Raw genomic sequence first — 15,452 nt, 5'->3', positions numbered from 1 at the left:
CAATCAATGATTTTCTCTCATCATTGATGTTTCTCTCTCTCTCTCTCTCTCTCTCTCTCTCTCTCTCTCTCTTTCTCTCTCTCTCTCTCTCTCTCTCTCTCTCTCTCTCTCTCTCTCTCTCCCTCCCCCCCCTCACTTTCTCTCTGAAATCAATAAGAATATATTTTAAAAATAAATAAATATTTCCATAATCATATGAAAAATTCTGGTCATACCGTCAGTTGCACTCATAAAATTGTACTCGTAAATACATATCTATCAACAAGTAAATCTAAAAATCAAGTGAATAAATAATCTGATGAACAGAATAAACTGGTGAATACAATAGAATCAGGGGCATAGAAAGGGAGTGGACTGACAATTCTCGGGGGGAAAGAGGTGTGGGGGGTGCGTGAAGAGACTGGAAAAAAATTGTACACCTATGGATGAGGACAGTGGGAGGGGAGTAAGGGCAGAAGGTGGTGTGGGAACCGGGTGGAGGGGAGCTTTGGGGGAAAAAAGAGGAACAACTGTAATAATCTGAACAATAAAGATTTAATTTAAAAAAATTGTACTCGTACCTTCTGTTTCCTCTGGTACTTTATAGACACATAGGAAATGATTTCTTTTTACTAAGTATATGAATAAAGGAGCAACTTTACCAAGATCTAGAGATAAGCAAGGGAGAACCATGATGAAAGAACATTTTACACCCATCAGATTAACACACTTTAGCAAGTTTGATTGTATCAAGTCTTGGCACATCATAGATTAGCAAATCATATATTTATATTGGCAAGAAGGCAGCCTTTATCATGCAATGAACTGTGGGAAAATGTAACTTGTGCAGGATTCCTGGAAAGCCACCTGGCAGGACCTGAGACATTGGCATGCCTTAATTTCACTTAGAGATTTTCCTGCCAGTGTTGGTAAGAAAATACATGGTAGGGTGTTCACTGCATGTAGTGGGGAATTGGAAGCATTCCATGTGTCTATCACTGGGGGACTGGATAAGCAGGATGTCCACAGCCTGGAGAACTCTACATGCAGAAATAATGAGCCAGGTGTTCAAAGGGCAACATGGATAGATCTCTTTTGAGTCACAAAAGAAATAGAAGGAGATGTATATGTCTTGTGAAGTAAATCATAATTTCACTTGGGTAACGTAAGAATATAAATACACTCATGCAAAGCCAAACACTGTACAGTTGAACCTTGAACAATGTGGGATTAGGGGACTGATCCCCCTGCACAGTTGAAAATTCATATATAACTTCTGACTCCTCCATAACTTAACTATTAATAGGCTACTGTTGACTAGAAGCCTTACCAATAACATAAGCAGTCAATTAACACATAGTTTGTATGTTACATATACACTAGAGGCCTGGTGCATGAAATTCATGCAGGGGAGGTGTGTTCCCTCAGCCCAGCCTGCACCCTCCCCAATCTGGGACCCCTTTGGGGGATGTCCAACTGCCACTTTAGGCCCAATCCCTGGAATTGGGTCTAAACTGGCAGTTGGACATCCCCCTCACAGTCCTGGATTGCTGGCTCCTAATTGCTCACCTGCCTGCCTGCCTGTTTGCCCCCAACTGCCCCCCCTGCCAGCCTGGTCACCTGCAACTGCCCCCCTCTGCTAGCCTGGTCTCCCCTAACTGCCCCCCCTGCCGGCCTAATCGCCCCCAACTGCACCTGCCACCAGCCTGGTCACCCCTAACTGCCCCCCCCCTCCGCTGGCCTGGTCACCCTAAACTGCCCCCCCCTGCCAGCCTGGTCACCCCACACAGCCTGCTTGTTCAGTCATTTGGTCGTCCCTCATTAACCCCCCTGCCGGCCTGGTTGTAGGCAGCCATCTTGTGAAGGCATGAGGGTTAATTTGCATATTACCTCTTTATTATATAGGATATATATTTCTATTGTATTCTAACAATAAAGTAAGCTAGAGAAAATGTGATTAAGAAAATCATAAGGACAATACATTGGGGGGAAAAAGGACATATAGGTGGACCAGCGCAGTTCAAACCTGTATTGTTCAAGGATCAACTGCATATATTTTAAGGATACGTCTATCTTTCTAAATGACTATATTGAAAGTATATGACAAGGATGTATGTTTATAATGCACAAGAGTGAATGCATCTGGGAGAAGGAAATAAAGAGAAGATAAGAAATAAGAAGAAAAAAGAAAATAATATAAAGCAAATGAAGAGCCTTGTCCAGACTGTGATGAGGATGTGCCATTGGTGGAGGAATGTGCTTTGCTCAACTCTGCGCTCCTGGGTCTAAAGGGAAGAAGATCAACCACAAAAATAACAGCAAACCTAATTTCTTCAAAGAGTTGCATATATTTCCCCCCTTTTATTTGCCATCTACAACTTGTCTTAGAAATTTGTAAAACAGAGAAAGGGAAAAATACCAAACTATCAGCTATGAATTCAAAAGATTGGGAGACCTGGAGAGGGAATACTCATTTGAATGTGTTATTGAAGAATAAATGGTTTTATTTACCAACAAAGGCAAAGCAACAAAGCCCCGTTTTCCTTGAACTCAGAAAAGTTCTTAGCTTTTGAATGCCTGTGAATTGTCCACTCAGCAATTATTCTTCTGACATGCCAGTTGGCTTCAGGTCATGCAAGATCCTGTCCAATTGGTAAGCAGTATTGCTAAACCCAGATTTTTTTTCTTGGTTCTTTGCTTTCTCTTTCACTCTTTGTTCTTTAGTTCATGGGTTTCCTAAAAATGTTGTTTCCCTGCTATTTGACAGGCAACACTCCAAGAATGTTTGCCATGATTAAAGCTGTGTCTCCCCTTTTAGGGAAGAACATCAGTAATGCAGCACAACGAGGCGTAGGAAGCAAAATCATTAACACCAAATGACTTTTCAAAACAATTTTCTGTTTTAATATTTTATAAGTTTTTTCCCACCTAATTGTCCCAAAGCACCTCAAACATTTTATTTATTCATTTTGCTCATTCAAGTACAGGCCTGAGGACAACGGAGATTTGAGTTGCCGCACCTCTTCCCCAGTGGACACAGCAGCCTCCCTGCCCCGTGGCTCAGGAGAGCTGCTTCAGTTTCTGGGATAATTGACCAGCTGAGTGTATGTATGAAGGCAAAACAAAACCATTCTTTGCTATTAGCATCCTTAATGTCATATGTACCTTCTGTTGCAATAACATCGGTGAACTCCAGTAGAGCTCATCTAGTTTTTCATAACCTGGGTCAGAATTCACTCCCATTGTAATCCAACAAATACAAACGGGAGCTCCTTACTGTCCAAAAGAAAAGTTCAGAGCAAGCAAAAGCCGCCATGCTTTCATAATTTTGCCCTAAACCTTGAATGAATGACCCATGCTCAAGTTCAGACCAGTACGTATGACTTAACAAAGACAGAAGGCAGAGGTTAATTAAGGAGTGGTATCATAGTGAAAAGAAACTAGCTTGGCTTTGTCTCTGGTGTGCAAAAATTCATATTAATCATTGTGTAAACTTACCTTTCTTCCATTCACAAAGAAAATCAGCTCATCAGAACTTGGGAGAGAAGGCATCGTGCCAGAAAGCAGGGCCTCCACCCCAGGAGGAGGTTTTCTTCCAGTAGAGCAGGTCAGTGAGAGCCAACACCTGGCTGCCTATCCGTCTTAGAAAAGCCCAAGCTTCAGCAGGTGATATATAGCCACACATCAGCAGACAGGAGCACCAACCAGGGCTGTCTGCCCGCCCCGTCTGCCAGCACTTCAAAGGGCTCTTGGCAGCACCCTGTCTCCTCCTTTGCCAGGAGTGAGCCAACTCAGCATCCTTGCCCCTCCCCTTTGAAGCCCAGAATGGCTTTTCAGGGAAATGTGTTGAAAGCCAGGGACTAATAAATAAAAATCGAGTTTTGCCTGACTGGCGTGGCTCAGTGGTTGAGCATCGACTATGAATCCGGAGGTCACGGTTCGATTCCCAATTAGGGCACATGCCCGGGTTGTGGGCTTGATCCCCAGTGTGGGGCGTGCAGGAGGCAGCTAATCAATGATTCTCATCATTGATGTTTCTATCTCACTTTCCCTCTTCCTTCCTCTCTTATAAAATCAATAAAAATATATATTTTAAAAAAAACAAGTTTTAGCCCTGACCAGTTTGGCTCAGTGGATAGAGCGTCAGCCTGCCGACTCAAGGGTCCAAGGTTTGATTCCAGTCAAGGGCATGTACCTTGGATGCGGGCACATCCCCAGTAGGGGGTGTACAGGAGGCAGCTGATTGATGTTTCTCTCTCATTGATGTTTCTAACTTTCTATCCCTCTCCCTTCCTCTCTGTAAAAAATCAATAAAATATATTTTTTAAAAATCAAGTTTTAAATAGGCTATTGTTATTTTTAAACTAACCAAACCATCAATCAATAAAATAGTATACTATTAAAACTCATGAAACTTTCCCCAGTGTCCTTAAAGTTTTATTTGAACCCAGCCACAAACATTCATTTAGGTATTGATTCTGGCTGGTTTCCAGCTGCCACAGCAGGGCTGAGTGGTCACAGTCGAAATCTTATGGTCCGCAAGGACTTAAGATATTTACTCTCTGGGTCTTTTACTGAAAAAGTCTGTCGACCCCCTACTGGATCTCATCTTTACTTCTTCTCTCCTTTGCATTCATTCCCCAGCTCCTCCTTCCATACTCTGTTTCTCAAGAGTCTGGTGCCCCTGCTGCCTTCTGCAAAGCTGCCACCGCCCCCCGACCCCCTCCCCCTGCCACCCACCCACACACACTGCCTCCCCCTGCCCTGCGGCTTCCTCCACCACTGCTGTCAGGACCAGTTGTATGACTAGGCCACAACATACAGTGAGTCAGCATGGTTCTTTCTGTAGTGTTCTTACCTGTAGTCACACATTTATGGAGTTTCTGGAGGGCAGTGGAAATTATTGCCAGGCACAGCATGCCCTCTGTGCAGGTGAGTGGACTGTAGAAATCCATTACTACTCCACCAAGAAGCCCCCAAGTGAGTGGTTCCCCTGGACATAGAAGTGTTGACCGGCATCTGCGGAGCATTTTACGCGAGTTCAGGCCTGGATGGGGGCCCGCAGTGCCCTTCCTTCCTATGGCCTCAGTATGACCAGGTGGAGGAACTGCTGCTGCTCGTTAGGAGGCTCATCTCGTTTCCCATTACTCCCAGCTGCACTCGCAGCACCGAGGATGTCCAGTGGGGTAGACTTGAAGTGGGCTCAGTTTCTGTGCATCATTTCTGTATTCAATTTTAAAATTCTTTCATCACCCTATTGAGTGTTTTTTAACTAAATGATCATGGCTCTCATGAACTGCCCAGCTCCTGTGGAAGTTACATACAAGAACATGAGATTTCTTATTACACACATCCCAACCACTGTGACCTCAAACAAATTCATAGCGGAACGTAAGAAGAATGGAGTTACCACAATAGTAAGAGTATGTGAAGCAACTTAGGACACTACTCGTTTGCGTGTGTTTGTTTTTATACTAAAGTGTTTTATTTTTTTAATTTAATTTTATTGTTTAAAGTATTAAAAATAGTAGTACATATGTTTCCTCTTTTTTCCCATAGACCTTCCCCCAGCTTCCCCTACCCCCCGGCACATGCCCTCTCCTCACCCCCCCCCCCCAGTGTCTTATATCCATTGGTTATGCTTATATGCATGCATACTAGTACAAGTCCTTTGGTTGATCTCTTACCTCCCTCCCCAACCTTTCTCAGCCTTCCTGCTGTAGTTTGACAGTCTGTTTGATGCTTCTCTGCCTCTGTATCTATTTTCGTTCATCAGTTTATAATGTTCTTTATTATCCATAAATAAGTGAGATCATGAGGTATTTTTCTTTCACTGACTGGCTTATTTCACTTAGCATAATACTCTCCAGTTCTATCCATGCTGTTGCAAATAGTAAGAATGCCTTCTTTTTTATAGCAGCGTAGTATATCATTGTGTAGATATACCACAGTTTTCTAATCCACACATCTGCTGATGGGCATTTAGGCTGTTTCCAAATCTTAGCTATTGTAAATTGTGCTGCAATGAACATAGGGGTGCATACATCCTTTCTGATTGGTGTTTCTGTTTTCTTGGGATATATTCCTAGAAGTGGTATTACTGGGTCAAATGGCAGTTCCATTTTTAATTTTTTGAGGAAACACCATCCTGTTTTCCACAGTGGCTGCACCAGTCTGCATTCCCACCAGCAGTGCACAAGGGTTCCTTTTTCTCTGAATCCTCTCCAGCACTTGTCATTTGTTGACTTGTTGATGATAGCCATTCTTAGAGGTGTGAGATGGTACCTCATTGTTGTTTTGATTTGCATCTCTTGGATGATTAGTGACTTTGAGCATGTTTTCATATGCCTCTTGGCTTTCTGAATGTCCTCTTTCGAAAAGTGTCTATTTAGGTCCTTTGCCCATTTTTTTGGTTGGATTGTTTATCTTCCTTTTGTTAAGTTGTATGAGTTCACTGTAAATTTTGGAGATTAACCCCTTATCAGGATAACATTGGTAAATATGTTCTCCCATGCACTGGGCGTTCTTGTTGTTTTGTTGATGGTTTCTTTTGCTGTGCAGAAGCTTTTTATATTTTGATGTAGTCCCATTTGTTTATTTTTTCCTTAGTTTCCATTGTCCTAGGCGCTGTATCGGTAAAGATATTGCTATGTCAAATGCCTGCTATTTTACTGCCTATGGCTTCTTCTAAGATTTTTATGGTTTCCCATCTTACGTTTAAGTCCTTTATCCATTTTAAGTTTATTTTTGTTTATGGTATAAGTGGGTGGTCTAGTTTCATTTTTTTGCAATTATCTGTCCAGTTTTCCCAACATCATTTATTGAAGAGACTGTCTTGACTCCATTGTATGCTCTTGCCTCCTTTGACAAATATTAATTGAGCATAATGGCTTGTGTCGATTTCTGGGTTCTCTGTTCTGTTTCACTGGTCTGTTGGTCTGTTCTTGTGCCAGTACCAGGCAGTTTTGAGAACAATGGCTTTGTAATACAGCTTGATATCTGGTATTGTGATCCCTCCAACATTGTTCTTCTTTCTCAAGATTGCTGCAGCTAGTCAGGGTCTTTTTTTTAATTACAGATGAATTTTTGGAGAATTTGTTCTAGGTCTTTGAAGTATGCCATTGGTATTTTAATGGGGATTGCGTGAATTTATAGATTGCTTTGGGTAGTATGGGCATTTTAATGATGTTGATTCTACCAATCCATGAACATGGTATATTCTTTCATTTGTTCATGTCTTCCTCTATCTCTTTTTTCAGTGTCCTGAAATTTTCTGAATACAGGTCCTTTATCTCCTTGGTTAAGTTTATTCCTAGGTATCTTATTTTTTGTTGTTGTAATGATAAATGGGATTGCTTTTTTTTTCTTTTTCTGTCAGTCATAATTTATTTTTTTTTTATTTTTTTATTATTAGTTAAGGTATTACAAATGTGTCCTCATGCCCCCCATTAACCCCCAACCTCCCCTTTCCCCCCCCCACCCCCAACCCCGCACACTCATGCTCCCATCTCCCTGTAGTCCATGTCCATTGGTTTGGCTTATATACATGTATACAAGTCCTTCGATTGATCTCTTCCCCTTACCCCCGCCCTCCCCTACTTTCCTTCAGGGGATTGATAGCCTGATCGCTGTTTCTCAGTCTTTGGGTCTGTCCCTTTTCATCAGTCTATGTTGTTCTCTATAATCCACAAATGAGTGAGATCATGTGGTATTTATCTTTCTCTGACTGGCTTATTTCACTTAGCATAATGCTCTCCAGTTCCATCCATGCTGTTGCAAAAGGCAAGAGTTCCTTTTTTTTTTTTTTTTTTACCACAGCATAGTATTCCATTGTGTAGATGTACCACAGTTTTCTAATCCATTCATCTGCTGATGGGCACTTAGGCTGTTTCCAAATCTTAGCTATGGTGAATTGTGCTGCTATGAACATAGGGGTGCATATATCCTTTCTGATTGGCGTTTCTGGTTTCTTGGGATATATTCCTAGTAGTGGGATCACTGGGTCAAATGGCAGTTCCATTTTTAGTTTTTTGAGGTAGCTCCATTCTGTTCTCCACAGTGGCTGCACCAGTCTGCATTCCCACCAGCAGTGCAGAGGGGTTCCTTTTTCTCCACATCCTCCCCAACACTTGTTGTTTGTTGATTTGTTGATGATAGCCATAATGAAAGGTGTGAGATGATTAACGCATTGTCATTTTGATTTGCATCTCTCGTATAATTAGTGACTTTGAGCATGTTTTCATATGTCTTTCGGCCTTCTGTATGTCCTCTTTAGAAAAGTGTCTATCTAGGTCCGTTGCCCATTTTTTTTATTGGATTGTTTATCTTCCTTTTGTTAAGTTTCATGAGATCCCTGTAAATGTTGGGAATTAAACCCTTATCGGTGGTATCATTAGCAAATATGTTCTCCCATGTAGTGGGTCTTCTTGTTGTTTTGTTGATTGTTTCCTTTGCTGTGCAAAAGCTTTTTATTTTGACGTAGTCCCATTTGTTTATTTTCTCTTTAGTTTCCATTGCCCTAGGAGCATTATCAGAGAAGAAATTCCTTCGGCATATGTTTGCGATTTCGCTGCCTGTGGATTCCTCTAGTATTTTTATGGTTTCCCGTCTTACGCTTAAGTCTTTTATCCATTTTGAGTTTATTTTTGTGTATGGTGTGAGTTGGTGGTCTAGTTTCATCTTTTTGCATGTATCTGTCCAATTTTCCCAACACCACTTATTGAAGAGACTGTCTTGACTCCATTGTATGCTCTTGCCTCCTTTGTCGAATATTAATTGGGCATAGTGGTTTGGGTCGATTTCTGGGGTCTCTATTCTATTCCATTGATCTGTATGTCTGTTCTTGTGCCAGTACCAAGCTGTTTTAAGAACAGTGGCTTTGTAATACAGTTTGATATCTGGCATTGCGATCCCACCTACTTTGTTCTTTCTCAGGATTGCTGCAGCTATTCGGGGTCTTTTTTTATTCCAGATGAATTTTTGGAACGTTTGTTCTAGATTTGTGAAATATGTCGTTGGTAATTTAATGGGGATTGCATCGAATCTATAAATTGCTTTGGGTAGTATGGACATTTTGATGATGTTGATTCTACCAATTCATGAACACGGTATATTCTTCCATCTGTTTATGTCTTCCTCTATCTCTTTTTTCAGTGTCCTGTAGTTTTCTGTGTATAGGTCTTTTACCTCCTTAGTTAAGTTTATTCCTAGGTATTTTAATTTTTTTGGTGCAATGGTAAATGGGATTGCTTCTGTAGTTTCACTTTCTGTAAGTTCACTATTGGTGTAAAGAAATGCCATGGATTTCTTAGCATTAATTTTGTATCCTGCTACATTGCCGAATTCATTTATTAAGTCTAATAATTTTTTGATGGAGTCTTTAGGGTTCTGTATGTACAGTATCATGTCATCTGCAAATAAGGACAGTTTTACTTCTTCTTTTCCAATCTGGATGCCTTTTATTTCTTCTTCTTGTCTGATTGCAATACTACTTCTGATTGCATAGTACTTCCAGTACTATGTTGAACAGGAGTGGTGAGAGGGGGCATCCCTGTCTTGTTCCTGTTTTTAGGGGGAATGGTTTTAGTTTTTGCCCATTGAGTAGGATGTTGGCTGCGGGTTTGTCATATATGGCTTTTATTATGTTTAGGTATGATCCCTCAATTCCTATCAAGAAAGGGTGTTGGATTTTGTCAAATGCTTTTTCCGCATCAATTGATATGACTCTGTGGTTTTTTTCTCTCAATTTTTTTGTGTGATGTATCACATTTATTGATTTGCGGATATTGTACCATCCTTGCATCCCTGGGATAAATCCTACTTGGTCATGGTGTATGATCTTTTTGATGTACTGCTGGATCCGATTTGCTAGGATTTTGTTGAGGATTTTGGCATCTATGTTCATGAGGGATATTGGCCTATAATTCTCTTTCATTGTATTGTCTTTATCTGGTTTTGGGATTAGGGTGATGTTGGCTTCATACAATGAGCTGGAAAGTCTTCCTTCCTCTTGGATCTTTTGACATAGTCTGAGGAGGATAGGTTTTAGGTCTTCCTTGAATGTTTGGTAAAACTCCCCTATGAAGCCATTTGGCCCTGGGCTTTTGTTTGCTGGAAGCTTTTTGAATACTGCTTCGATTTCCTCCATAGTTATTGGCCTATTGAGATTTTTAGATTCTTCTTGGTTAAGTTTTGGAAGGTTGTATTTTTCTAGGAATATGTCCATTTCCTCCAGGTTGTCTAGTGTGTTGGAGTAGAGTTGTTCATAGTATTTTCTAACAATCCTTTGTATTTCTATGGGGTCTGTTGTTATTTCTCCTCTTTCATTTCTGATTTTGTTTATTTGGGTCCTCTCTCTTTGTTTCTTGGTGAGCCTGGCTAGAGGTGTATCAATCTTGTTTATCCTTTCAAAGAACCAGCTCTTGGTTTTGTTGATCTTTTGTATTGTTTTTTTGGTCTCTATGTCATTTATCTCCGCTGTGATCTTTGTTATTTCCTTCCTTCTGCTTACAGTGGGCTTTTCTTGTTGCTCTCTTTCTAACTCTTCAAGTTGTAGAGTTAGGTAATTTATTCTCATTGTTTCTTGTTTCTTGCAGTAGGCTTGTAGAGCTATGAACTTCCCTCTCAAGACTGCTTTTGCTGTGTCCCATAGGTTTTGGAATGTTGTGTTTTCATTGTCATTTGTTGCCATCATGCTTTTTATTTCTTCTTTGATCTCACTGGTAACCCAGTCGTTGTTTAATAGCATGCTATTTAGTCTCCATGTGTTTGATTTTTCTGGATTGTTTTTGTTGTAGATGATTTCCAGTTTTATGCCTTTGTGGTCAGAGAAGATGCTTGATATGATTTCAATTTTCTTGAATTTGAAGAGACTTTGTCTGTGACCCAATATATGGTCTATTTTTGAAGATGACAAATGTGCACTTGAGGAGAATGTATATTCTGTGGCTTTGGGGTGAAATGTTCTGAAGATGTCAATTAATTCCATCTGATCTAGTGAGTCATTTAGGATTGATGTTTCTTTGCTGAGTTTCTGTTTAGAGGATTTGTCCAGTGGTGATAATGGGGTGTTAAGGTCCCCTACTATGATTGTATTGCTGTCAATCTCTCCCTTGATCTTCTCCAGAAGATTTCTTACGTATTTGGGTGCTCCTATATTGGGTGCATATATATTTACCAGAGTTATTTCTTCTTGTTGGACTGCTCCCTTTAGTATTATGAAGTGGCCTTCTTGATCTCTTTTTATGTCCTTTACTTTGAGATCTAATTTGTCAGATATAAGTATTGCTACCCCGGCTTTTTTTTTCACTTCCATTGGCCTGAAAAACCTTTCTCCATCCCTTCACCATCAGTCTGTGTGCATCTCTTTTTCTGAGGTGGGTTTCCTGTAGACAGCAGATATATGGGTCATGTTTTCTTATCCACTCAGTTACCCTATGCCTTTTGACTGGGGAATTTAATCCATTTACATTTAAAGTTATTATTGATAGAAACTTGTTAGTTGCTATTTTTGTTCTTTACCGCTGCATTCATTCTTTGTTTCTTATTTTTTCTATTTACAGAAGACCCTTTAGCATTTCTTGCATTGCTGGCTTGGTTGTAATAAACTCCCGTAGACCATTTTTGTCTGTGAAGCTCCTGATTTGACCCTCAATTTTGATTGATAGCCTCGCTGGGTATAGTATTCTTGGATTCAGACCCTTCCTTTGCATGACTTCGTATATTTCATTCCATTCCCTTCTTGTCTGATGTGTTTCTGTTGAGAAATCAGTCGCTAGTCTGATGGGGGATCCTTTGTAGGTAACTTTCTGTCTCTCTCTGGCTGCCTTTAAGATTCTTGCTTTGTCGTTGGCGTTTGCCAATTTAATTATTATGTGCCTTGGTGTTGGTCTTTTCAGGTTCATTTTGTTTGGGACTCTGTGAGCTTCTTGGATTTGTGTGAGTTTTTTCTTCCCTATATCAGGGAAATTTTCTGTTACTATTTTTTCAAACAGGTTTTCTATTCCTTGCTCAGCTTCCTCTCCTTCTGACACCCCTATTATTCGGATGTTGTTTCTTTTAGCGTTGTCCCAGAGTTCTCTTAGGCTCTCCTCCTGCTTTTTAATTTTTTTTTCTAGAAGCTGTTCTGTTTGGGTATTTTTTTCTACCTTGTCTTCTAGCTCGTTGATGCGGTCCTCTGCTTCTTCTAGTCTACTGTTGATGCTTTCTATTGAGTTCTTTATAGCAGTGATGTCATTTTTCATTTCTTCTTGGTTTTTCTTCATTTCCTCTTGGTTCTTCATTTCCTCTTGGTTCCTACATATATTGTTGAATTTGTCTTCCATTTTTTTCATCCACCTTATGGCCATTTCTCTGAATTCTTTCTCTGACAGGTTGCTTGCCTCCATTGCCTCCATTTCGTTTACTTTCTTTTCTGATGATGCCTGTTTTTCTTTCATATGTGGGTTGATTCTTTGTTTCACCATGATCTCTCTTCTCCAGGTGTTTGGTTATGTAGTTCTCTCTCTGCTGCATTGATTTAAAGGCACAAAATACAACACAACAAGGCACAACGTACAAGGCACTGAGCAAAATGTATTCACGATATTAATAACCCCAAATAAAGGTGACCACCCGAGCGAAGAGAATTAGGGGATAAAGAAGAAAAAAGAGAAAAAGATTAAAGAGAAAAAGAAAAAACAAAAAGGAGTGCCAAAATGAGATGGGGAAAAGGGAGAGAAGAAAAAAACAAACAGACAAAAAAAATAAGAGGGGAAGAGGCTATTTGTATGGGGAGAAAACTCTAAGAGAACCGCAACTAATCTCAATGAATTCCAGCAGCAGATCCCTGGAGATTAATGCAAACTACAAACAACCACTAATATCAAGCAAGGCAAGGGAAAACAGAAGCACAAAAATAACCAGAGAAAGAAAAAATAAGCAAAACAGAAAAATTAAAATAAAAAACAAAACAATCTCCCAAACAAGCATTAAAAAACCTAATATACTCAAAATCAAGCAAACACTGGCAAAACGACAGAGAGAGAGAGAAAAAAAAAATTGGATAGTGAAGAAAGATAAGAGAGACGTGTATATGGATTTAGAGCAAGGGATTGGAAAGTAGATATATAAGTAGGGTGAAATTTAGACAGTGGGTGAAAAGAAGGAATAGGGAAAATCTAAAGCAGGAATAGGGTAAGAGAAACAGGACAGCAAAAGGGGAAAAGTGAGGAAGAGAGTTTTGGCTTAATGGTAAATGTGAGATAGAGAGAAATGATGCTAAAGGAACGATGAAAATAGAGTGTAGAACACTAATCCCAAAATAAAATAAAGAAAAATAAAAAAAAATAAAAAATAAAATGACACTTGAAAAAATGGTATAATGATAGCAATAATACTGGTTAAAAAAGTGTGGTAGTTAAAAAGGTAAAATCAAGTGATAAAAAAAAATTAAAATAGGTTCTTAATGAAATGGTGAAAAAAGAATTAAAAAAATATATAAAAATATGCGGTAGTGAAGGTGCTTCAGATCTTCTGTTCTTTTTGGCACGCCTTAGTCCTGCCAGGCATTCAGGAGAGTGTTGAATTTCCCTGTGATACACTGTCCCTCCGTGCCGTAAACCACAGTCCTGATTTTAAGGCAGGTTGTATTTGTTTACCAGACTACCTTTATTTGTGATCACAGAAGAGCCAGTTCATGGCTCTGCCTCTGGGTGGCAGTGTGTCTGGATTGACCTCCGAGGTTATAAGTCCTCTCTATCAGTAGGTTTTTTTTTCCTCTATGGTACTTGAAACTGATTTGGGAAAGTCCCCTGCCCAGAGCTGGTTCTTTTAATGGTTACTGTCCGCTCTGTTTCCCAGGCTCCCCCAAAAGAACTTTCCCCTACAGGCTCTGCGAATGACCCCAACTGGGGAATCCCATGCACTGGGTTTAATAATCAAATGCACGGATCTAAGGGGAGCTGTAACAAGAACCTGATACTCTGTGTGAATTCGCAAGCCACCACCTTCCAGGTCTGCGCACAGTCTCCGCGCGCCCACTCGCCCCTGGCACCAAGCAGCCGGGACACTGGCAAAGTCCAAGGCTGCTTTTTTACATCCAGTCCAGCTATGGGCTTATTTTTAGCGTTCCCTTCTGCCAGCAGCCTTGTGGGGCCCCTTCCCCACTCGCGGGTCACGCTGGTCCCAATGGCCGCGAACTCTGTGGGGCGCAGATTTCGCCCCGCGCGCGCACGAGCTTGGTCCTCTCTCCAACCCGAACTGCAAACTGCACCTTTAGGGGAAGTCTAACCTTTCTGTGAGAAGAAGCAGAGCTCCTCTGAGTTCACACAGTCACGCTGCTTGAGATCCCCTGTTTCCAGGTTAGAAGCTGATCTCTGGACTCCGGCAACAGCTACCCAAGATGGCGCGGTCTCCGGGATTGCTTTTTTAATTTCTCTTTCTGAGAGTTCATTATTGGTATTTTCTAAGCCATAGACTTCTGGGTGTTAATTTTGTATCCTGCTACATTGCCAAATTCATTTATTAAGTCCAGTAGTTTTTTGATGGAGTCTTTGGGGTTTTCTATGTACAATAGCATGTCATCTGCGAATGACAGTTTTACTTCTTCTTTTCCAATTTGGATGCCTTTTATTTCTTCTTCTTGTCTGATTGCAATGGCTAGTACTGCCAGTACTATGTCGAACAGGAGTCGTAAGAGTGGGCATCCCTGTCTTGTTCCTGTTCTTAGGGGAAATGGTTTTAGTTTTTGCCCATTGAGTATGATGTTGGCTATGGGTTTGTCATATAAGGCTTTTATTATGTTGAGGTATGATCCTTCTATTCCCACCTTGCTGAGAGTTTTTATCAAGAAAGGATTGGATTTTGTTAAATGCTTTTTCCGCGTCAATGGATAAGGACACTACTTTTGTGGAGAAAGAAGGCATCCATGCTTTGACTGGCCTTTTGATGATGGTGCAGCACCATTCAACCAGATTTTTGATGACTGGTTAAGTCTTGTAAAAAGTAAGTTTCCTGCAGAACCTGGTGGCTGTATTGCCATATATTGTGTTGCAGGCCTTGGGAGAGTGCTGGTGCTTGTTGCCCCAGTGTTAATCAAAAATGGAATAAAATATGAAGATTCAGTACATTCATAAGACAAAATCAGCATGGAGCTTTGAACAGCAAGCAACTTCTCTATTTGGAGAAGTACTGCCCTAAAAGGCAGCTGCATTCCAAAGACTCCAGTGGCCATAAAAACAGCTGTAGCATTCAGTGATGCCATTGCCGTGGGAGTGGAATTTGAGATAGGATCTAATTCATAATACAATTAGCCAACATGTTGAGTTGGTGAATAAGTCTAATGAGGCTTCTGTAGGAGTGTTGAAAAGTAGTTTTCAACAAGCTTGACAGAATTGCAACCTCTATGTTTAGTTATGATCAACCTATTTTTTTTTTTTTGCAAAAGATTCTTACTGTTCAGCATTTCAAATGTGTTTATCATTTGTACCAAATGA

General features: G+C 40.5%; 1 protein-coding gene and 1 pseudogene across 2 annotated transcripts in view; one reads left to right on the top strand and one right to left on the bottom strand.

Moving 5' to 3' along the window:
• The window catches only part of LOC308522655 (aldehyde oxidase 4-like), a gene marked incomplete at both ends in the record, with an annotated part of 71,907 nt that extends 68,376 nt beyond the window's left edge, over positions 1–3,531 (bottom strand). The window contains one exon of the mRNA XM_081096139.1: positions 3,478–3,531. Within this exon, the coding sequence (XP_080952265.1) occupies positions 3,478–3,531 (54 nt within the window). The remainder of the gene's footprint in view (positions 1–3,477) is intronic.
• The window catches only part of LOC308522657 (protein tyrosine phosphatase type IVA 1-like), a 94,370-nt pseudogene extending 79,156 nt beyond the window's left edge, over positions 1–15,214 (top strand). Inside the window, exon 2 of the transcript in view lies at positions 14,895–15,214. The product of the transcript in view is annotated as a protein tyrosine phosphatase type IVA 1-like (transcript). The remainder of the gene's footprint in view (positions 1–14,894) is intronic.
• Positions 15,215–15,452: the final 238 nt, after the last annotated feature.

This window comes from Myotis nattereri (assembly GCF_964212035.1).
Source record: "Myotis nattereri genome assembly, chromosome: 7".
NCBI classification, from domain to species: domain Eukaryota; kingdom Metazoa; phylum Chordata; class Mammalia; order Chiroptera; family Vespertilionidae; genus Myotis; species Myotis nattereri.
This window is presented reverse-complemented; position numbering and strand designations above follow the sequence as displayed.